The sequence below is a fragment of the Artemia franciscana genome, chromosome 11, assembly GCF_032884065.1.
Source record: "Artemia franciscana chromosome 11, ASM3288406v1, whole genome shotgun sequence".
Taxonomy (NCBI): Eukaryota; Metazoa; Arthropoda; class Branchiopoda; order Anostraca; family Artemiidae; genus Artemia; species Artemia franciscana.
Window position 1 is genome coordinate 31,504,128 of NC_088873.1, and position 25,247 is coordinate 31,529,374.

The 25,247-nt window shown below is 32.7% G+C and overlaps 1 protein-coding gene across 1 annotated transcript in view; it reads right to left on the reverse strand.

The window, feature by feature from the left end:
• The window catches only part of LOC136033093 (eyes absent homolog 2-like), a gene marked incomplete in the record, with an annotated part of 134,372 nt that overhangs the window by 84,695 nt on the left and 24,430 nt on the right, over positions 1–25,247 (reverse strand). The window contains 3 exon segments of the mRNA XM_065713700.1: positions 3,193–3,358; positions 7,561–7,742; positions 14,311–14,357. Coding sequence (XP_065569772.1) covers positions 3,193–3,358; positions 7,561–7,742; positions 14,311–14,357 — 395 coding nt within the window.

Sequence of the window (25,247 nt, forward strand, 5' to 3'; positions counted from 1 at the left end):
TGGGAATTGATGAATAGGAGTTCAAGCTGTTATTTAGTTTCATATTTTCTTGTTAAGTATTAGCCACATCCAAAAATTCTCCGTAGGTACTTGCCAGTTATTGCGACCACACTCAAGAAGTCAAGTTAGGTTAATCATAATGAAATATACCAAAATATGATGAAAATATAATACTTTAGTAACGAAACTATGGAAACTACAACAGAGAATTAAGGAAAGCAGGCTGCCCAGAACGCATTACATTAAACACCTAACCTAACCAACTCCACATATTAGATATTTGTTTAAAATATACGTTTATAGTAACTTATCTCGTCCAAATGCAGACAGAGAAACGGGTTTTACTCAGATCAAGAACTTGGGTGCGGTCGGAATAACTAACAAGTACTTTTCCGTATCTTTGGGACCGCGAGAACAGTAAAAACAAAATAGTCATGCCCGTACGCAGAATTGTTTTCGAGGGGGGGAATAATAAACAAAAATTGATTAAAGTATTGACAAGAAAGGCCCAGACATTCGAGAAAATTCACGATTTCAGGGGGGGGGACCTGTGTACATCCTTTAGCCAAGCTATTTCAAAATGTATCACAAAAATTGATTAAAGTATTGACAAGAAAGGCCCAGACATTCGAGAAAATTCACGATTTCAGGGGGCGACCTGTATACATCCTTTAGCCAAGCTATTTCAAAATGTATCGATAAGTTTATTGCTTCATGTATTATTAGTTTGACTTCACACGTACATTTTTCATTTATAACTAAAAGATGTCATTTTTTTATACATCTTGAATGTCAAATTCGAACATAGTACACAAGAAAAGAAAAAAAAATCTAAATAATATTGTATGACAAGAAAAAACAAAGGAGACTATCTGTTCAATTACGGCCAATTTCTAGGCTAAAGTAACCAGAAAAAACTCAAGGTATTTTACCGACGAATCGTTTCTGGTAAGTCAAAAACAAAATTTTTCGCTCTACTCATGGGAAAATCCAGAGTATTTTGCTGTGGTTTAAAATATACTAACTGGATGATCTGTATATTTATCTATTCTTTTCTCGAATAGAATTTTGGTAGCATAAATAAAAGTTTTTGAAAACAAACAAAACGGCAAAACAGGAAAAGAACGCTGCTTCGACTTATCGACTGTATTCCTTTCCCCGAGATTGGTAGAAGTATCTTAAGTAATGCCATAAGTATTAGACAATAAGGTAGGATTCACCTGGTTATAGACCCTAGACAAATACTTATTAGCAAACCATACGAATTATTGTGAATGTTGGATCGTTTTAAGTATTTATGTAAAATGTATATATTAGCCTGTACAGCAGTAATACAGCACACTAACAAAATATTCAACAGATCACTAAGACTGTTAACCAGGTAGGGGGGGGGGGGGGGGTTCAAAATCAGCCAAAATCAAAACATGCATTAATTTAAAAACTTTCCGAAAATAAATAAATAACAAGTTTTTTAACTGCAAGTAAGGAGCGACATTAAAACTTAAAACAAACTGAAATTATTCCGTATATGAAAGGGATTGTCTCCTTCTCAACGCCTCGCTCTTTACGCTAAAGTTTTTTATTGTTTAAAAAAGTAGAATAGGAAGAAAGAGTCAGACTTTAGCGTAAAGAGCGAGGCGTTGAGGTAGGGACAACCCCTTTCATATACGGAATACTTTCTGTTCGTTTTAAGTTTTAATGTCGCTCCTTACTTGCAGTTAATAATTTTTTTTTTTTTATTTAATTAACTTACATAGAGCAAATTGTCTAAGCAATTTTGAAATTCTAGGAAATAGTATATAAAAAGAGTATTAAAAAAAATAATTTTTGTTCTCCCTCATGGTCAGATCATTTAGACTTCTTTAAAAAATACTAGAAGATAAACTGAATATTCACTTTAATATTTATTTTAACTCAATTACATAGAGCAAATTTCTATAGGGCATCTAATATATTAGTCTAAGCAATTTTGAAATTGTAGGAAATAGTTTAAAAAAAGAATATTTAAAGCAATAATTTTTGTTCTCCCTGATAGTCACATTGTTTATACTTCTTTCAAAAAAAAACAAAAAAAAACAAAAAAAAAACAAACAAACCAGAAGACAAACTAAACATTCACTTTAATACTTATTTTAATTCACTACATAGAGCAAATTTCTATATGGCATCTAATATATTAGTCTAAGCAATTTTGAAATTGTAGAAAACAGTTTAAAAAAAATATTTAAAACAATAATTTTTCCCTGATAGTCACAATGTTTAGACTTCTTTAAAAAAAAAATACTAGAAGATAAACTGAATATTCAAATTTATTTTAATTCACTTACATAGAGCAAATTTCTATATGGCATCTAATATATTAGTGTAAGCAATTTTAAAATTGTAGGAAATAGTTAAAAAAAAGAATATTGAAAAAATAGTTTTTGTTCTCCCTCATGGTCACAATGTTTAAACTTCTTTAAAAAAAAATACTAGAACATAAACTGAATATTCACTTTAATATTTATTTTAATTCACTTACATAGAACGAATTTCTATAGGGCATCTAATATATTAGTCTAAGCAATTTTGATATTGTAGGAAATAGTTTAAAAATATAAAATATTAAAAACTATAATTTTTGTTCTCCCTGATAGTCACATTGTTTAGACTTCGATCAAGAAAAAAAAATACTAGAAGATAAACTAAATATTCAATTTAATATTTATTTTAATTCACTTACATAGAGCAAATTTCTATAGGGCATCTAATATATCTAAACAATTTTGAAATTGTAGGAAATAGTTAAAAAAAGGATATTTAAAAAAATAGTTTTTGTTCACTCTCATGGTAACATTGTTTAGCTTTCTTTTAAGAAAATTACTAATGATAAACTGAATATTCACTTTAATAATTATTTTAATTCACTTACATACAGCAAATTTGTACATGGCATCTAATATATTAGTCAAAGCAATTTTGAAAGTGTAGGAAATAGCTAAAAAAAAAGAATATCCATAGATGACCAATTGAAAAAATTTCCGTTGAAATGAAATTCCCAAAGATACAGACAGTCATGATGCGGCCCTCATAGAAAAAAAAGATCTCTGCCATCAAAAAATTATTATTTTCAAGTGCTGTAAATAATAAAGAAAATAGAAAATAATAAATAATAACAATAAAGTAAATAATAAAGAAGACATTGGAACCTACTTGGCATAATACGGAGAATTGTAAGGTGTTGCAGTGGGTAAATCTAAAGGAGCTCCGTCGGATGAATTACCATACGGAGAACCGCTATGAGGCCCCATGGCTGCAGGTAGGTTTCCCGATGTGACCAGGTCTGAGGAAGACAGTGAATGACTCTCATTCTTTAAACCTGGATAAGTAAAATAGTCTAAACCTTGATTTTTTTTTTATATCCTAGCTAGAAAAGCTACCTAATGAGCTTTGCTCTAATTCAAGAATGGGGCGGGGTAGGATAGTTACAGTTTAGCCCATTCATAAACACAAACAAGTTAAAACAAGTTTAAAGAAGCTTAGGAAGGAATAGAATGAAGAAAAATATTGGCAGGAAAACATCGGTCATCTCAGAAAATGAACTAATATCATATACATCAACAAGCATTTATAATTTGAATTGAAAGTGCCCATATATTTGAAAAAATTAAAATTTGGGGGGAGGAGGAGTAGATAGTTCTATCGATGCGAAGCAGAAAAGGAAAAGAGAAAGAAAACAAGCTAAATACGTTAAGTACGAGGAAGAGCCACTTTAGTTACATCTTATTTTAGTTTCTTTCCCGCATTATTTACTATCAATATGTTTCCTTTACTTTTATTAGTGCTTAGTCTCATGTTTGCCTCTCTTAATTCGGCCTCATTATTTTTTGTTGCAATGTTAGTTTCCAAATGAAGCTGTATTTTGTCTTCTTTTTGTTGGCCTTGCAATATTCCTTTTCAAAGAATATTCTGATTGCGGCCTTCAAGACTTGACCAAACTTAAGCGATAGAAATTGTCATATAATAACTAATCGCTCATTCCTTTTTGAAAATCTGGACAGCACAAAAATTCCCTCCAGGAAAGTTCTTTCCACTATTTTGTCACCCATCCCCTCTTTACGCAAAAGTCGTTTTTTTGAAAGAGTTTTTTTTTAAGGTTAGCCCTTCTAGGCGAAACCTAGAAAAAGACTTCAAAAGATACTGTTCGTCTTAATACTAACTAGTATAAGATTTTTAAACAATTTTCTATTAAAAAATTTTCTATATATTATACTTTTCGTCTTAGTACTAACTAATTTAGTACTTTTTTTGTGTAAAGTTATTGTTGATTTTCGCTTGTGTTTACTCCACTATTTAAATTTTTATATAAGTGGGTTATAAATAAATATATATAATATAAGATTTTTAAACAATTTTCTAATATAAAACATTGAAAAATATAAATTCAATTTCTTACTAGAATATTTTGACAAACAAATCCAGCTGGGCTGGATCAAATATTAGGTCAGGGATGTGGGTAACTCCCGAAATTTTGTTCTAAGGAGGGAATCTAGTGTCGCTTTCTTAGTATGTATTTCTTTTTTTTAAATAAAATGGACTAATCATTAGTAAAATATAAGAATTTTCTATTATATTTAAGACGATTTTATTTTGTATTATTGATGTACCCAGGAAGGAATTGCTACAAAGCAAGAACTAAATTAATTTGGCTATCGGTATATCTGACCAAAAAAATTGAGTTAAGAGCATAAGATATCAAATTACGCAACTAACATTCATTTTTCAAATATTCAGCATTTCTTGAAAGAGCAGCTATAGCAAAAAATTGCGAGTAAAGCGAAAAACGGCAAGCAGGAAACATTATTGACGAGATTCCAAAGTTGAACGCGAGTGCAATAATTGGAAGATGCTATATAAAATGCGAACAGCCTAATTCATGTCTTGTTTAAGTAGATATGATAGATACTTACTTTACTTCGTGATTAAAAAAGAGTTAGGTATTTCGCAAAAAAGAGGAAAAAACATAAAGTCTACAGACATAGAATAAAAACAGAAAAACACAATAAAACTACTACTACTACTACAAACAACTCACCGCAGCGCAAAGCCGCCTGAGGCCAACACAGGCCAAGACAAAAAAGCAAAATAAACTGAGAAACGGCAAAAATTGCACGTTTAGAAAAAAATAATTAAAAATTCAGCCCTTTTGTACAAATAAAACATCTAATTATAAGAAATTTAATTTTATTATCGCTGATAATTATTATAATCTGTAATATTTAACATTAAGTTGAACGGCTTAACAAACGACTCGAAAGACTTATTCAATATGATACGCTCAATACAATATATAACATAAACAAAATTAAATAGATAAATTTCAGTTATACGAATTAAAAATAAAGAAAAATAGGCCTTCCCACTTCTTTCGAGAAAATTAAATTTATCCAATGCCCTGTAATAGCTTGGATTAGTCTGTTACTGGGGTCAATTTTTGATGCAATGTATTATTTATGCTTTCAAATCTTTTCATTAGAATTCGACGTTTCCAAACTGCATGTTCTGCAAGAATTTAGTCAGAAATTTCTTCTTAGAATTACCTGTTTTTAGTGAAGGTCTGGGACCCACGCCTTGCCCCTGGTAGCACCACTATTACTCCGAAGTTAAAATCAATATTTAAAATCTTAGTCAAAGAAAAAATAGTAAAATTTTGGAGAAAAAATTTGACTTTTTAGAACTGTAGAAAATAAAAAAAACTAGTATTATTATTGCAAAACAAAAGACAAGTAACATGGAAAAAAAAATATAATAACTGGAGCACTGAATTGCAGATTTGCATTTAGAAGAATTGCTTGAAAAATTTGGTTAATTTTCGAATTCATTCCGTAAGTATATTTAAAATTTATTTTCTTATTTCTATCAGTCAGTATTTTTTAGTTTCCGAATAAATGTCAATCCCTATATCAAGGAACTGATTTACGAAAATAAACCTTACGAAGACAAGAAATAAACACAAGATGAACACAAACAAACAGTCGGTCTTGTCGAAAGTAGCATCAGTCCGACATTACTCAGCAAATTTACATCTAATATACAAAAAATTACGAATTTTAATTATCAAGAAAATTTTAGAAAGCAACTTTCTTGGTTTGTTCTTGGTGATGACGCTGAATTATCATAAAATTTAAATGTTTATAACTAATCTCTGTGTTTTGAACGCCAACAAAATAAAAGTGAAATGATTGCTCTGTCCAGATCAACATTGTTTTTTATTGTTTTTTGTTGTTGTTGAAAATCAATGTCGCAATCTAACAACAACATCCTTGCTGCCATAACACCGGGACTAATATGTTTTGGCACTTGTGTATTATTCAGAACACACAAAATGAGTGAAGTTAGGTTCTTTCATGAAACAAACTACGATGCAGGTACATTTTATGAGAAAATCCGGTTTCACAGCCACAAAGACAAAACTCAATTTAGTTTGCTACGCATAGGGATAGAAGATAGTGTCTGAAAATGGATTTTGAAACGAAGACTTGGGATTATATTTATAGATTTGGGATAAGTATTATATTTTCATCATATTTTGTATTATTTCATTAGCTTTATCGAAAGTTTTGGGATATTTATTTGCACATTAGGGGGTGGGGTGGGGTGCATTATATCAAACACTTAACGCAACCACCCCTATATATAAAATATTTAATTAAAATGTACCTGCATCGCAGTTTGTTTCACGAAAGAACCTAACTTCACTTATTGAGTGTGTTCTGAATAATTTTTCGGAAGCATTTTGTATTTAAATGAGGATTTATCAACAAAGAATATTTCCACTGTAAGAAAGGTTTTATTTTGAGGGAAGCCAAACAAAACAGGAAAAATTAGCATGAGCTTGGCAATCGCTCTTTAAGACCTTGCTGAGAAGATCAATCGCCTGCTCAGTAAAATTCTATTTTGCAACCCTGTTCTTGAATTCATGTGCATGTACTTTGACTGTAAAAATTCAAAGCTATTGCCTTTGGAATTGGGTGTCGTTTTTTTCTTAATAAATGAAAAAAAACAGACAATTTTTCAAAATTGCACAATACAAGATGTCCATCACACGATACTTGGCGACTAACTCTTTGTTGCTCTTTACTCGATGACATCAATTGGAGTAGGAGGGCATTTGCCCTCCTGAATCTTTTTGCCACTCTAAATTTCTAAGAAAACGGTTTAGGTATTTTTATTGAAAAATAATCTTTTTGGTATTTTCACTGGAAATAAGAGAGAGAAAAAAAAAATGCCACCCCTCTAGATTTTGGAAAATATATTTTGCGTCCCAACATATTAATGAATTAGCGCAGACTCTACTTATCGACGATCGATTTCGAAAGAAAAAAAAAAGGCAGAAAAAGAGATATGAAGAGAGAGTGAGGGAGAGTGAGAGGAGAAGCGAAAGGGTAACAGAGGGAAAGAATGAGAGAAAGGAAGAGAAAGAGGCGGTTAGAAGGAAAGAGATAGGGGAGGGTGGGAAAGATACAAAAACTAAAAAGTCTGGATGCACATTAAAAAAAAATCTATACAATAGAAGCCTACCGTTTGTTGATTCTGACCAAGTTGGAAAGCCAGAGGCTTCTATAGTCGCCATTGATCTTAAATTGTCGTTGTCATCATGAGTGCTTCCTTGACCTCCCCTTTGATCAGAGACGTCTTCACATGACCTAGATTGACTGCCTGGGCTCGAAGATAAATTGCTCGTGTTGTTGTTGTCTAGAAGCCTAAAAACGATGTAAAATATTTGTCTGACAAGTCTAAGAGGCCATTTAGTTTACCCACAAAAGATTTCGAGAAAAATTGTGGAAGTTCCTCAATACGGTCGAGTTAAACTTGACAGGCTCAATCAGTTGGTCCGATTCATTTTCTCGCATCGCATTTCGTCAAATGCACTATGACTATTTTTACTACTACTACTACTACTACTACTACTATTAATAACTCACTGCAGCACCAAGCCGCCTGAGGCCAACACAGCTACGCATGCTCCTCCTTCAACCTAGTTTGCACTATGACTCTTTTCTACAACATACCGCCTGTTTAATCATCCCAACCGAATTTAAAGCAATCAAGATACATCCACTAAAAATTGCCCCAATTCTTAAAAATTATATTTTAATAAAATAGAAATAGTGTAAAATAAATCTATAAATCTTGTGGGACAGTTTTTTTTATTTTATCAATTTCATGCTCAACAGCAATAATTGCCGTTAGTGACCGCAAAAACACAGGAAAATTTAAACAGGACTTAACTATTTCTCACATAAAATATCAAACAGAAAGTGAAGTATGACAGTAAAGCTATAAACTCTTTAGGGTTATATAAACAAAACACAACCGTAGATAAAGAAATACTATATGAAAACAAAAATTGGGCGAAGTAATGTAATTATGCTTGCAATTATATTCCAATTCACTTTAATAGAGTAAGTTAACAATATATTGCGAGTTCAACTTATTGTCTATTGTAACTTCTTTTAAACCCGGAAACAAACCAAGTATACTAATGAAAACTAGTAAGAGCCAAATAAAGGATATAAATAGTGGAGTTTTACCCCCCCCCTCCTAACCTTCCTTAAAGTGCTGCAGTATTTTCACCTTAATCATTTAGAATTGGTAGAAAATTTGAAATATAAAACGGACAACATTTCAATAGATATTTATATAGAGGTGGGGTGACAGGGAAACTACCAGACCATCCATAATTTGGTGACCCCCCATCACTAAACTCCTGTAAAAATAGGAAAAGACCAAGAAGGGGGAAAAATACCTGAATAAATTTAGCTAAACTGAGAACTTTATCGCATAGGTTTCAGCCTTCCTGATAAAGAAGAAAGAATAGTAATATAGACACTGTTATTTGGTTTTACAAGGAAAGTTGTAGATGTTTGCTATTGCTTGTTTGTTTCATTTCTCCCATTGGTGATCCCTTTGAACCAGTGGGGATAGATGAAAGGGAAGGGGCTCCTGAATCAGAAGTTCTATTTTTAGTGCAAGGTGTCTAGTTTAAAATGACAGTGTCGCTTTCAGCCATTGCGTGCTAAATAAACACAGTTTTAACCCCAAAAAAGGCAAAACTTCCTCCCAAAAAGATTTGTAAGATAATCAATCAGTCCATGAGTATAAAAATTTGGTACTAATGAATTATACGAGAAACGCTCGAGAATTCGAACATGAGACATTACCCGTTTTTCATTGTGTTAATACCAACAATTAGCTTCGGCTCGCTTGGAAAATGCATTGTAGCTATATTTTAATTAAATATTTAGTTGGTATTTTGGTTAGGTTAAGTTAGTTTAGGTTATGTATTTAATATAATGCGCTCTGGGCGGCCTCCCTTCCATGATTCTTTGTTGAAATTTTTGCAATTTTGTTAATAAATTATTGTATTTTCATCACGTTTTGTTTTATTTCATTAGCATTAAACAAACTTCACTTCTCGAGTGTTTCACGTATAAAACATAGTACCAAAAACTCTAATACAAAATTTTAGTCTCCAATGACATCCTGTCACCAAGTGGGGTATTTAGTCTTAGTCTTTAACCTATCATTACGAATAACCACAATAAAATAGAAGTGGCAAACTTGCAAATAATTTGTTTCGAAGAAAAGCTAACAATGCGCGCCCCTTTTGTAGGACAGCTGATTTTCAACATTTGAAGGAAAACATGTAGCCGAGAGGGTAAAAAACACTCATGTGAGGCGAAAATAGGATTTATGTGACAAATTTAAATAAGTCCCACATGACATGTTTTTTGTTCACTCTTGAATTAACGAATGAGCCAACTACATTTAGTAAACACAAAATCGCCAATAACCTACCGGCGAGATATCGGCCTACACAGGCAAGGCCTACATTTAGCAAAAATAAAAAACAATAACGTATTGTCAGAAACAAAGCATTATATATGTTTTGAATTATCAGCTTGGTGTAAGTGATTAAAGCCTTGAGAGGCTAATTAAAATAAAGCCAAGATAGGTCTGTCGTCTAACGTGTGTCAAGACTTATCAGTTGTGTGAGCCATTTGAAGGCAATTGGAGACCAAAAAATGATTAATAGATTTATGACCTTCCCTGTCCGCAGCACTAGTAGGCAAGTGGGTGATTTAGATTATTCATATTGTATGAGCTTGGCCTATTGGAAAAGCCCAGCAGAACAGCAGCGGGGAGACCGAGATTCTTCGTTTGACTCATGACTGACAATATCCACCGGACTTGTAGGTAAGCGGGCTACTGAGATTTTTTTCAAACACTCTAAGTTTTGCCTATTAGAATTTGGAATTATTCGAATTGGATTTCTAAGGTATATCTAATTTTTTTTATATAGTTTTGAGGAATTTTGTTAAACAGAAGTGGACATCAGACAATCCTGACTCATTTTCTAGATGGCGATAAAACCCATGTTATTTTTTTTTACTAAGCCGCGTCGTTTGACTGGACTAGTATAAAAACAAATGAACGAGTAAATTATCCGATCAAAAGTAGCAGCCATCCTTATTATAAGAATATATAATAAGGGACAGAAGATATAATTTTTGATTGTCACCTCATGCCCTTTGACTATCCGGATATGGACACCTCATGCCCCCCAATACTGGAGATTTACCCCTGGTCCCTTCCCCCACTGGTCTTATCCCTTTAAAGTAAGCGCATTGTGTCAGATATAAGCTATAGAAAGAGATCATGTATTAAAACAGGTAATACAGCTGCAAGTGTATAACCAAATAATCAAGATCTGGCAGCGAGATCTTACACATGACTGAAAATTCAATTATGATCCTACAATCACTGCCAATCTGGGATGCAAAACCAGTCATCCCTAGCGTTCAATTTGAATTTTTTCCACCAATTCAATTTTCTCATTACTTCCATGTAATGAAACCTGACTCTTTTACTATTAAAGATTCACAGCTCCCTGAATTGTGACCTTCCTGTCATTCCGCAGCAACTTCAATGTAAGATGGAAGCCAGAAAAACCTAATAGGGATTTGTTTCCATTCTACTGGTGGGCGCCAGTCTACTGGAACAGTTCAACTATGGAAGCCAAACAAGATTGGTCGAGTAAGCTCTTTTTGATAGATGTGTAATCAACAGGGCATCACATAGATGCTTCCTGTAGCCAATGTACCAAGAACTAGTTTAAAAAAGGAAAAAAGTAAAGTCTTGCATAGATCAATGCTTTTATATATTCTTTGTTATTTACAGGAGCTCTAAGCACATATATACGACCAAATACAAAAAAAGACAGAATATATATATATATATATATATATATATATATATATATATATATATATATATATATATATATATATATATATATATATATCTATATATATAAAAATAAGTTGTCTGTGTGTGGATCTGTGGATGGATCAGGTGACGTCATGTTTGTCCGCATATGACGTCTGAATTATTTCACACTAATACAAAATAAGAAAAAAAACTAAAAAAGGTAAAAACTACAAAAAAAACTAAAAAGAAAAAAAAACTAAAAAAGCTAAAAAACTAAAAAAAACTAAAAAAAGGTAAAAAACTAAAAACTAAAAAAACTGAAAAAACTAAAAAAAAAGGCAAAAACTACAAAAAAACTAAAAACTAATAAAAAAACTAAAAAATCTAAAAAACTAAAAAAACTAAAAAAACTAAAAAAAGGTAAAAAACTAAAAAAAAAAATAAAAACTAAAAAAGAAAAAAACTAAAAAAAGGAAAAGACTGAAAAATAAAATAGAAAAAGAAAACTAAAAAAATATGAATAAAAATACAAAAAAATAAAAAAGATGACGACACTCAAAGAGAAAGCGACCGGGACAAAAGGAATGTTCGATTAGCAATCAACAAAGCACCGGGACACAAATGACGACCGGGACACAGGGAGTATAAATGACGACCAGGATATAAGTAAAAAAAACTAAAAAAACTAAAAAAAAAGGTAAAAACTACAAAAAAACTAAAAAGAAAAAAAAATAAAAACTAATAAAAAAACTAAAAAATCTAAAAATCTAAATAAACTAAAAAAGAAAAAAAATAAAAAAGGAAAAAAATAAAGGAGAAAAACAAAACTAAAAAACGAATGTATATACAGACCGGGACACCGGGATACAAATGACGACCGGGACACAGGGAATATAAATGACGACCAGGACACAGGGACACAACTACAACGGGGACGCCGGGGGGCACAGGGGGAATCTATTTATATGCACAGACAATGGGACAGCAAAGAATGTTGTATATTCGCAAGTTTTACGTAGTTAAAAACATATATATATATATATATCTATATTCACAGGTGGGACATAGGGACACAACTACAATGGCGCGTAACTAATATGGCGCGTAACGACTTACGCGCGCGGGGGGGCTTGGGGGGGGGGCGCGAAGCGCCCCCACCAACTAGGTGTTGGGGTGGCGCGAATAGCTAGGTGACCCCAATAGCTAGTATATATATATATATATATATATATATATATATATATATATATATATATATATATATATATATATATATATATATATATATATATATATATATATATATATATATATATATATATATATATATATATATATATATATATATATATATATATATATATATATACATATATATATATATTATATATATATATATATATATATATATATATATATATATATATATATATATATATATATATATATATATATATATATATATATATATATATATATATATATATATATATATGCATATATATATATATCATTTCACCGCTTGGAAATGATAGCTTTCGTGCCAATAAAACATTCTCTATAAAATCTTCCACGGCAATAACTAGGTCCCTAGAAGAGGTCTCCAAGATACCTTGGAGCCGTGGTGCATCCACCCCCAAAGCTATTCCTCAAATTCTTCAAACTTTAATAAATACTCGTAAAATGTTCCAGGTCATCTTTATACTCCCCACAAAGGGAAAATCACCTGATATGTTACAAGTAAAGTAAAACTTGGAAAAAGCAAAAGTCAAGTTGTAAATAGAGAATTTAAGTTCTAGCAAAGCTTCATCCAACAATTTTCAAATTTTTCTGAAATCTTTAATAATTTTTGAAATAGGTAGTAATTCAGGCTATCGTGAATTGTGCTTTTTTTTCTTTTTTTTTAACGCTATCTTATTTCCCAAATACTAAACAAAATACCTGGGAAAACAAAAAAGCACTTCGAATATTTTGGTTTTACTCAACTAACAGCCAGAAGTTACTAAATTGACACCCAAATAAATTTAATCATCTTAGATCTAGTCTTTGCTTTTCAAACTGTAAGTTTAGGTATTAGTTCTGCAGCCTTTAGAAAAAAAAGGAAAAAAAAACAGAACAAAAAACTGCTCAATAGTTCTTGTCCATGGGCAATTTAGATGGTAAAAAAACTGAACAGCACGGTTAACGCTATATGACGTCTGTCGTAGAATTTTAAATATCTCTAGGATCTGTAAATACAAACAAACATAGGTAATGAGGCATGACCTAAATCTGGCCCTCAAAAGTCTTCTATTGCAATACAAGACAGCAGTAGCTACATGAAGACAATAAGTTAAGAGGTTTCGATACCATAAATGTTATTTTGCCAATTTCAGCATCGGCTGACAGTCTCAAAAACAAAGGACATGTAGCAAATTTTCCCAGCACCACAGGGAGCTTCTGAAGCAATTTTGATAAAAACTGATAGGGGATTTTAAACGTGTAAATAGTTTGAGAAGCTAAAGAGAGGTCCAAAGCTGTCAAATTACATGATACTTCTTTTGAGCTGATTTTAATATTTTCCAAGCAGTAATACTACTATATTTTTAGGGACAGCTCTTTTCTGAACTTTAAAAAGAAAATTCTGCTCCGTTCAGTGGAAAAAAATGACGCTTTCTAATGATGTAAGATTTATTAAATTTGATCATCTCTCTTTCCAGCAGAAAATGATAGAAGTTAAATGGTTTTTCTAAGATTTCCGGGAAAGTAGGTGTCGGTTTATAGTTTTCTATCGTTCTGAATAGAATTCTACTGAACAATCCATCGATTCTGAATAGTTCGGCTACATAAACTAAAAAAAATATAATGAACGAGATAGTGTGATCCTTAAGGGTATCGTACTAAAATAACGATCTTTTTTCAAAGGCATGGTAAGGGTCCACAGGTAAGTAAGTCGTGAATTTTAAAAATAAAATTCGGCCTTAAGAACCCTAAGCTTCTCGAATGTAGCATAATTTTTTATTTTCTTTAGATAGTAAATTGCAACGAAAATTAAAGACGATACAAGTATTTACTTACCCCGGGGATGTGGATTCTGGATTATTATCAATCCTTTGTCTCTTAACCTGAAAATTAAAATGAATTTTAGTAATATTAAGTTCGATGCCATAAACTAAACAATCAAACAGTTCGTGGTAAAGAACACTTAGTTAGGAGCGACTGGTTCTAAGAGTTGCACAAACTCTAAAAAAGAAAGTTCTCATAAAATATATGCATCAAAAGAACTATCTTTGATCAGTTATGCAAATATGTGAAACTTATTAAAATTAAAGTTACCAATCAAAATTTGCGAGCCTTATAATCAGGGCTATATCCAGGATTTTTTTCGGGGAAGTTTTACACAAAAACCTAAAAAAAACGCATAAAAAATTTGTTTACATCCATTTTCGTTTCAGTTTTACGAGTCAGAGAAACATTTCAGGAGGGGTGGAGTGGAGAGGTCAGGCCTTCTACCCCCCTCGTCTAGAATATATTCCTAGTTTTCTAAAAAGGGGGAAACTCCGATGGAGGACTGACCTAAGAGAAAATTACAACATCAAACTCAGCATATCAGAGAATGTTGTTATGTAGGTTTCAGTCTCCTGTATGAAAAGATGCAAACAAATTATTTTTTTTCGAAAAGGATGATCACGAATGTGTGTTTATTCGTCCTTTTTTATTTTCTTTTTCTTTCGTTTTTCTGGGTGGTCGTACATAACCATGGTTCTATAATTTCCGGATTGGTTTCATTCGAACGGAAACTCAAAGTTCTAGCGTCCTTTTTCGATAGCAAAAGAGAATATAGCACAGCAAAGTGGTGTTTTCTGTCATTTTGTGGATCAAAACCACAGTTTTGGCACAAAGAGGGCAAAATAATATTGGTGAAAAATCTGAAGTGTTCAATCAATATAGAATTACCAAAAACTACGTTCTGAGCTTCCCTGTTTCAGAGGCAAAATTTTGATGGCGTATTTATTCCTAAAGATGCACGCAGTCCATACAAAGTAAACGATTAACATAAGAAATAAATGTAAAGCTATATTTTACTGAGTTAATTAACTTGAAGATTCATTGAATAATGAACGGGGTTGTATAGTTGCTCATCAGATTTTATAGGGGAGGGCAAGAGGATCTTGTATGTGTGTATAGGAGAATGGTGTCTGAAACCTCAGAGTACTTTTGAGGCCAAATTTACTAAAACCTAGTGAGCCCCCAGTTAATAAATGGGATGACCAATTGAAAGGGGTAGGAGTGAATTTGATCTATAATAGTCATTCATTCCAAGGAACATTTCTGGACTAAACCTGCAATATGGCTACAAGAACAGGGCCAAAACGTTATGGCCAAAAATTCTAAGAACATTTGAAAGTGTATCTATTCGGCCTCCCAGTGTTAGAGGTGATACTGGTGTGCAATGTACCGTTCTTCTCTAAGGCAGTAAATAAAAACTGAACCACTATTATAGACCGTTTATTCAATAAAATTAATGGCTATACAGTATCTATCAAGGTGCCGATCAACGGATCCTTTTATGGGGTATCCGAGGCCTCAGAAAAGTGTTTTTGGCTCAGATTTTCAAAATTTTGAGTCGATTAAAACAAAATGCCCACAAAAACTCAACATTTAAAATCAAACTTAAGATGATTACGAACACAATCTCAGACATATCTAACAATCCATGGTAACGAACTGTAAGTAAGGAGGGTCCCGGCTCAGTAGAAACCGAAACTCTAAAAAAGGAAATTTGACATGAATATATACATCAAAAGGACCAGCTTATTATTTTGATACCAATAGACTTATCAAAATAATCAGATTTTTATGCTGATTTCAAATATTTAAGTTTCATTAAGTTTAGCGTTACCTATCGAAGGTTACGAACCTGAAAGTGTTCGGCTGATTTTCGAAAAAAAAGGAAGAAAACATCCCCTAAAAGTCATAACATCTTAATGAAAATCACAACATCAGATTCAGCGTATCAGAGAACCCTACTATAGAGGTTTCAATCTCCTATCTGGAAAAATATGGAATTTTGTATTTTTTTTTTGCCAGATCCAGTCGGCATTTCATAATTTGGTAGGCATTTCATTTACATATCCCTGTCTGGGCATGAATAACTAGGCAAATCCAATTACGGGTATATAAATGATTTTTTATTTATTTCGGTTGAATGAAACCGGTTTACATTTTTATAGGAATCCTACATTAAGTAACTATAAAGCGAGATTTTAAATATAGTATATTAAGAAGTGCCAAGAACAGAATTTCAATAACATTGAAATAAAAAAAAACCAAATCCAAAAAAGTGAAAGCAAAAAACCAAGTAAAAAAGTGTCCTTACAAGTATTATCTTTCTAGAACAAGAAATCTCGAATTACATATGAAAACCATTTTCATTTTGTATTTTAAAAATATCACAAGTGAATTTCTTTTGCTATGGGCTTGAAAAAACCATCTTGTGATATTATATTTGAATTTCCACTTTCAAAATGTTTTGCACTCTATTTTTCAAAGCTCGATGAGGATATACTTCTTTGAATCAAATGTGTGGTTCAAAATGTTTTGTACTCTGTTTTGCACAAAGTTCAATTAAGGTATGCTTCTTTGAATAAAATGTATGGTTTTGCACACATTTGTTTTACAAAGGACTCGATGAAGATACGCTTCTTTGAATCAAATGTGTGGTAAGCGAACTCAGTGCAAATCAAATGTGTTTACTCTGTTTTGCCCAGAGCTTGATGAAAATACACTTTTTTGAATCAAATGTGTGGTTCAAAATGTTTTTTACTCTGTTATGCACAAAGCTCGAAGAACATACGTTTCTTTGAATCAAACGTTTGGTTCAAAACGTTTTTTTCTCTGTTATGCACAAAGCTCGATGAAGATACACTTCTTAAAATCAAATGTCTATTATAAAATGTTTTGTACTACTTACCAATACATTTGGGCCAAAGAAGCCTATTTTCATCGAGCTTTTTGCAAAACAGAGTAAAAAAAAACATTTTGAACCACACATTTGATTCACAGAAACGTATCTTCATCGAGCTTTGGGCAAAACAGAGTACAAAATATTTTGAATCACACATTTGATTCAAACAAACGTTTGTTCATCGAGCTTTGTGCAAAAAAGAGTAAAAAACATTTTGAACCACGCACTTGATTGAAACAAACGCATCTTCATCGAGCTATGTATAAAACAGAGCAAAAAAAATTTTGAATGACATATTTGATTCAAAGAAGTGGATCTTCATCGAGCTTTGTGCAAAACAAATGTGCGCAAAACCATACATTTGATTCAAAGAAGCATCTCGCTTTATATTTACTTAATATGGGATTCCTATATATGTTACTCGTGATTTTTTGTTTTCGAAAAGCAATATTTATAATGAAGTTTTTTGTTGACTTTGTTTTTTTATTTTTTTTTTATTTTTGGATTTTGTTTTTTTTTATTTCAATGCTATCAAAATTCTATTCTCGGCGCCATTGGATATTATACATTTAAAATCTTTCTTTATGTTCACTTAATGTAAAATTCCTGTAAAAATGCAAAACCGTTTTTATTCAACCCAAATACAAAATTTATTCATGTAACTAGCATTGGATTTATCTTGTCAATCATGCCCAGAAGGGAATATGTAAATGAGATACCTACTGGATTATGCTAATGTTGTATCTCTCTTGTAGTATGGTCATGTAAGTAAGTCAGTGACCTAAACATAGATAATCGTTAGAGACCAAATAAGAAAGTAGAACCCGGAGTAATTAATGCAATACTACTGCTAACTTTAAAATAATGACTAAAAACATATACCTTTTCTTAGAAGCCCATACTACACAAAAGATTTGTATAAGAGACAAAAATTAACAATAACCAAAGCCTATTCTTAAGGAGGCAGAGGAGGGACCATCTATGGAAATTTGTCATCATATTTTTTCAGATTTTTACAAAATTCATCTTGTAAATTCATACTTTTATCTTCCGGGGGAGGAGGCTGAAGACTCCTACCCTTCTTGGCTGGAAGCGTTAGGGTGGAGTGGGATAGCATTGGAAATAAATAATATTGATAATAGTAACTTATTTGTTCTCTCTGCTCATGCAAGAATAAAAATTTACGCTAGAAGACACAAAAAATAAATTGTGAAGCCAACCCAAAGTTCTTTTGTGACTCTAATTAATCGAATATCTTACCTTCTTTGAGAACTAAAAGAAATGGAAACCAGGTTCTAAAATACACTTCTTTTTTTGGCCCCAAGGGCATGAAAGTTTGTTTGAACCTCCTAAGGGTCGGGACAGTGGGTATCTATACACATATTCTAAAATGAAATATAAAGAGAACTCAATTGAAAAGTCGCAATTATTTAAATTCAGAAAGTTCCAGACTTTTGAGACTGTGTTGAGTTAAGTAAACATATGACTAGAAAAAAAAAATATTACTGCACACTTACTTTTGAACATTATTTTGAATTTTAGTGCATTTCCATCATTTTACTGAAAGAAATGTCTTAAAATTTTATTCTATAATACGCGCATTAGGGATGACTAGGGGTAAAAGAAACATTGTAAGGAAGCTAGTTGCTCTTCAGTCACACTGGCCTTCAAAAAAACAACCTGTGAAAAACTGTATAATAAGGAGCGGCTTTTTATGCCCCGTTCACTCTTCTACAACCATCCCTTCTATTCGTAGTAGCCAGAAAAAACTTCCTTCAGAGATATAGAGCTCTTTACTTTTGTGTGAACGACGAAAATGCAAAATCTTGTATTCTTCACGCAAGGGCTTGATCTTCCGTTCCGAGGTTCTGACAAGTTTTGTATTTGACTATATAATTCTGAAATAAGTTTTCCCCTTGGGGATGTTTTTCTTCTGATTATAAGATTAATACATTTTACATCTAAATCAGTAGAAAAGGTAAAGTTTTTTAATGTCTATATGGTTATCTAAGTTTTGGGTTTTGCACTATTGGTTTCTATTGACAAGGTTTCCTCTTTGCTTACCGTTATCATCCATGAACGGTTTGAAAAGTATGAAATTTCGTAATTTGTAGATATGAGCTTAAAACATTGCCTTGAGGGTTTTCAGACGTGTCAAATATTGTGTAAATTTTGACAGGATCATACCCCTTTCTACGGATATTTCCCCCTTACCTTATTAATTCAAATAACTCTTCATAGGTAGGTGTAGAATTTAGTGGATTTTAAATATTTAAAACCATCATTAAAAGTATATTGTATTGATACATAAACTGTTATTACAATTCTTTTTGTGTAGTTTTTCTACCTATTGACAAATGCCTTACTCTACTTATTATTGATATTATGAACGGTTTAATTTTTGAACTGAAACATTTAGCTAGTGAAATATCAAAATTAAAAAAAAAAATTAACTCTTTGTCAGAGTCATATATAATATTTCTGGCAAATAACAGACCTCTGATTGCATCACGCAATTGAAAAACGAGCAGTTGATGCCGGATTGTAAATATATTGCAATAACATTTTTTATTGGCGTAATACAGTCGGTCTTGGTGATATCGGTGGCTAGGTGATGTTATTCAGACTATACCTTACTAAGAAAATATACATAGATCACACAATTTTCAACAACATCATGGTTACAGCGATAGCTGCTACATAGTACAGTGTCAACGAACGACTTAAATGGTGGTATGTTATCATGTTGCTTGTGCGTGCTCTACTAAGAACTTACAACAATGAAGCAAATAGCCAACTACTCGTAAACATTTGTGCATATTTGCACAAACGTTTGTGCACTGCAATGTGCGGTGTTTTGAATGGAATTGTAAGTGGTTCTTGTCAGTTATCTAAGACACACTCAAGTAGTGAAGTTGGCTAATCATAATGAAATATACCAAAATATGATGAAAATATAATACTTTAGTAACAAAACTATGGAAATTACAACAAACGACTATTTCACGACAGAATAAGTTAATTATATCCGAATGCACGAGAAAGACCGGTTTACTTAGATCAAAGAAAGTAATCTTCTTGAATGTGTTCTGGACAACGGACAAACACCTAGCAAGTTTATATATGCATATGTGTTTCGAACGAAATTACGAAATGTAGTGTCCTTATTAATGAGTTGGAAGGGACTGGATGGGTCCAAGATACCCTCCTCGCCTTTTCTTTCCCTCGTGACAAACTTGACGTGAGATTGAAAGTCAAAATAGGTACTCCAATGAGAAATATTTAAAAATACAAACGCTATGTTGAAGAAAGCAGGCTTATAGAAAATTTTTAACATTATATAAAAACAAAGGGAAACTGAACTTAAAAAAATCTTGAAATGAAAGTAATGAGCAGCATGAACAATCACGACGCCCCTCTCAACCCGCTAGAACTTAGGCTTAAGTTTAATATTCCCTCTTAATGCTTCCAGAACAAGTGCTCATACAAGAGTAATGTGATTGTAGTTTTTTTTTCTTAGCAGCTTAATAAAGGAAGGGCTTTATTATGTGTATTTGGTTTAAATAAGGAAATCTTCAGTTCAAATATGTAGAAAGGTAACCAGTAATAATAAAATACATATGTAATCACAAACTAGCTATATTTTTCATATTCTAAAATATTTTCAGTCAAGCACAAGGTAAACTTTAATGTGAAGAGAAGGGTAGTACAAGAAGCAGTAACCCCACCTCATATACTATTCTAATTCCTATTCGTTTTGGGTTTTAATGTCATTCTTTACTTTTATTTTCTTTGTAACTTCTTTAGATTTAATCATAAAGTAAAGAATTTTATTCCTCCAAAGAAAGTAATTTAGATTGTAGTGCATTGTTTTTCAGCGGTTGAAATGCAATTAGTGCTTTGTCGTGTCTACTCCATACAGGTTTGCTTGAAGAGGAATCTTTGGGCTCCTCTACTCAAGCCGATATCACACTTTTACCATTATTTATTTTATTTTGATACTTTTCAATGATTTTCTTCTGCTTAGTTTATATAACACAGAACTTAATGGAAACACATTCAACTTGAAACCAAAAAGGTATCCTTGAGAGCTTGTCGTGCAGCCACAAATACTTCAGCAGCCATATTATTTAGGTACTTTTTCAATCATTTTCTTCTCCTTAATTTATACAATGCTGGGCCTGACAGAAACATATTCAATTTGAAACCAAGAAGGTATCCTTGGAGAGGTTGTCGTGCTCCCATAAATAGTTTAGCAGCCATAACATTTAGGTGTTTTTTCAGTAAATTTTTCTGCTTAGTCTGCACAATGCAGAGCTTGATAGAAATACATTCAACTTGAAACCAAGAAGTATCCGCGGAGAGCTTGTCGTGCAGCCATAAATAGTTTAGCAGCCATAACATTTAGGTACTTTTTCAATCATTTTCTTCTGCTTAGTTTAATTAGTAAGGCCAAGACGGGTTTTGTGAAGCCCATAGCCACTATTATTTTCTTCCTTTAATGATTTAAGTTGAACGGCGATTCCCTCAAGACACAGGTGTTAATTACGTAAGAGGGAATCCTTTCAAGGAGATACAGGTGTAAATTACATCACAGGGAATGCTTTTTAACAGATGTAGGTGATTGTTGTGTTTGAAAAACCGCGAGGGCCAGGGAAAAACCTTCAGGGTCCGCTAGTCAAGATGCAAACGTTACCTGATAGTTTCCTTGATTCTTTAAAAAACCTTCAGGACTTCTTTACTCAAGGATTTCTAAGATTGTTATGTCATAGTTCCTCTTATTCTTAAAAAAAACCTACGAAATTCCGCCAAATCAAGATTTCCTTTTAAAAACCTTCAGGGGGCCACAACTCAAGCAAGGACATAGTCCTTACGTCATCCCAATATTTTCATACTTTTCCGTTGTTTCGTGTTAGCAAATTTGCAGCCATTTTCTATGTGGAGAACCGTTATAGAGGCTATTTATTTCATGGAACAAGGACTGGTTGATATCCCATTATTTCATGGAAATTAGAAATGTCGCATGATCCGCTACTATTCTAACGGAAAAGTGAGCAATTCCGTTTGCCCCTATGGGGTAAAAAACGAGCATTAGGATGGAAACTTCATTAGTCTTGCATAAGTTTCATCAACGTGATATATCTTTCTTAAATGGACACTCCCAGAAACCTGAGGAAAAGTAGGAAATCCGCTTATATTTTGGTGAGTCTCTCTTTCTATGTATCCCACCAAAAAAAGGTATGCATACCCAAATTTAACCTACTACAACTCTATATATTTAATAACAGCTAAACCCCATCCCCCTCTTGCTATTGCATGATTCTCACAATGATAGAATAACCTATTTTTCTCACAAAATATACAATTTTACCCCCGTCTGCAATTTCAATATGCTTTTCAGCTATTCTAGCAGAAGGTTAAACTTACATCTGTCACTATTTGCGCTTAAACCCCTTAATAATGGCTTTCATCAAGTAAAAGACGTAGTTTCTACCAAACAGCTGCTCTTCTGATAATTGCATGAAAGGATTCTTACCATCCGGTAAATATGAAGACTACTATATTACAGGCGAATTGCAAAGTGAGGTGTTATCTGAATTTCTAACTACTTCCACTTTAAGCGGTCGACATAGCCTATTATTGCTACTTAATCGTGAAAAAGGGGTACATATGTTCCTTTACTATATTATAGAGAGTAAAATCAAAAATTTAATCATGGAATAAAAATAGCCTTCAATTAGCTAGATTATTTTATTCTATTTTTGGTTAGTTAAACTCATTACCATTATTAGAAAAGTTTTCTTTGGTCGCCACTATAGTTCCTATCATTTTAGAAGGAGTGGAATGCAATGAGTTAGATTTAAGTGGGGGCATGTTGATATTAGGTTCAAGCTATTTGGAAAAAAACATTTTATTACAAGAATTTCGGTGATATGCTTGAGGAATGAGTACCAACGCATGAGTTATTAGAAGCTCAAGAGCGAAATATGAAAGAAGAATAGGCTCCCTTTACTATATTAGAGTGAAAATAAAACAAAATATACGGACTGTGATATTCACCAATTCAAACTTTTCTGCCTTACTAAGGTTAAGACAGTTTAAATTTCGCATAGAGGCAAGAGATTTACGCATCAATTGCCATCAATAGTCCCCTATCATTGCTTAAATAAAATCTTATTTATTAATGGTAAAAAATAAAGATTTTTACAGCATAGAGGGAAATAAGTAGGATTTTGCTGAGTCTAAAAATCATCCATTACGTTCCTATTACTCCTAAAAATGAAAATCTTTCCTATTACTAATATAAATTGGGTTTTAAATGAAAGCTCAAAATATAATAAAGGGGGGTCAACGTACTACTACTGTCAAATGTGTTAATCTAGATTCTATACCGAATTAAATTTGGAACACCACTTGAGGCATAGGGAGCGTCACGGGTGCCAGTCCATGGAGACGGTTACGGGTGACAATGCCACCTTGCGGCTTATAAAATTTCAAATTCGCTCCTTCAGAGCGACAATGTGGAATTAGGCATCGACGATAAAGTCATGGACGGGTGCGATTCATCAAACTCGAATCTTTTTAAAGAATACAAAGCAATTGCAGTCTTTTATGCCCACAGGCAAAGAGAGTCAAGGAATACCATGCAATTGGTAGAGGTATTTGACACATTGGATGAGGAAGATTGTACAGGCCCAGCTATGGTTACATTTATTAAAACAGCTAATAAGTTAATTTCACGCCTGCGTAATACAAATTATCCAATGACTCTATCGCCAGAAGACGATTTGGCAATTAAACATAGACATGTGGTGGGTTTGCAAAATTTTTTTATTGAGGGTAGTGGGGATATGGGATTCCGCCATAATGGTCACTAAAGTAATCCAATTTTTTCGGGAGGGACTAACTTATTTGCTTGAGGCGGTGGTGGGGGTGGTAGCACATAAATTTTGCAATGTAAATGTTAGACAGCAATATTTTCTACCGGTTTTTATGCACAATTCCAAATATGATTTGAAATTCATATTACCAGTGTTGGCACATTTGCAGAAAGGTGATGTTGTAGATGGCAAACGGCTAGATTGGTCTTTTTCTAATAACATCGTACCCAAATCATCTGAGTAGTTACTGCTCTTGGAATTAAAATGGAAAACAAATGAAAATGGTTACGTACTTGAATTAAATCCGTTTTTTATGTTCCTATTGTTTCTTCCCCGAATCCCTTAGTCAACTCATTTAAGTACAAAAAATCAACGATTTTAATAGTTTCGCCTCCTCCAAAACCAATTTCCAGATGGTGCAATGTATAATTTATTAACGTGTAAGGGCATATACCCCTATGCGTACCATAACTCCATCTCGAGGCTACGTGAGGAAAACTTGCTACCCATCGAAGGTTTCTAGGATTCACTTCATGATCATTAATGCACCACTGCCGAAAAAAAGTTTGGGCTAAAGGAGGGTGTAAAAATGGGGAGGAATATTGTAATAGGTACCTTGCAAGTGATGTATTGACGTTGTTGGACTTTGTCTGTAAAAACATGGATAACATTTAAGGGGAATTTGGGTTGGATTCGGAGTATTATTTTCAACTCCTCATCTGGTGATGGATCTAATTCATAAAACCAATGATGAAAAAATAGTTCTGATCACCGATGTGGATCAGCACTTGATTGTAGAAGGATAAATACGGGGAGGGTATGTTTTTCACAGGGATCGTATCCTGGAAAAAATCCGACTGACAACGCACCGGTGAAAAACCGAACGCAGTATTCCTGGATATGAATTCCCTTTATCCGTCCGCAATGTCTCACTACTCTTTGTCGTGTTGGAATTAAAAATGACTGGAAAATCTTGTTTTATTAAACTGGACAATTAAATAGAATGTTAGCTTGGGATTTATTGAGTTCCTATAATTTATCTTTTTTTCGAGGATGGGGATACGCACTGGACACCTTCAAAACAAAAGGACACCTTCATCCGAAGCAGAATATTGTTGAAAATCACGTTCTTTTGCGGTGGATACTGGCCAACGGTTTCAAGGGAT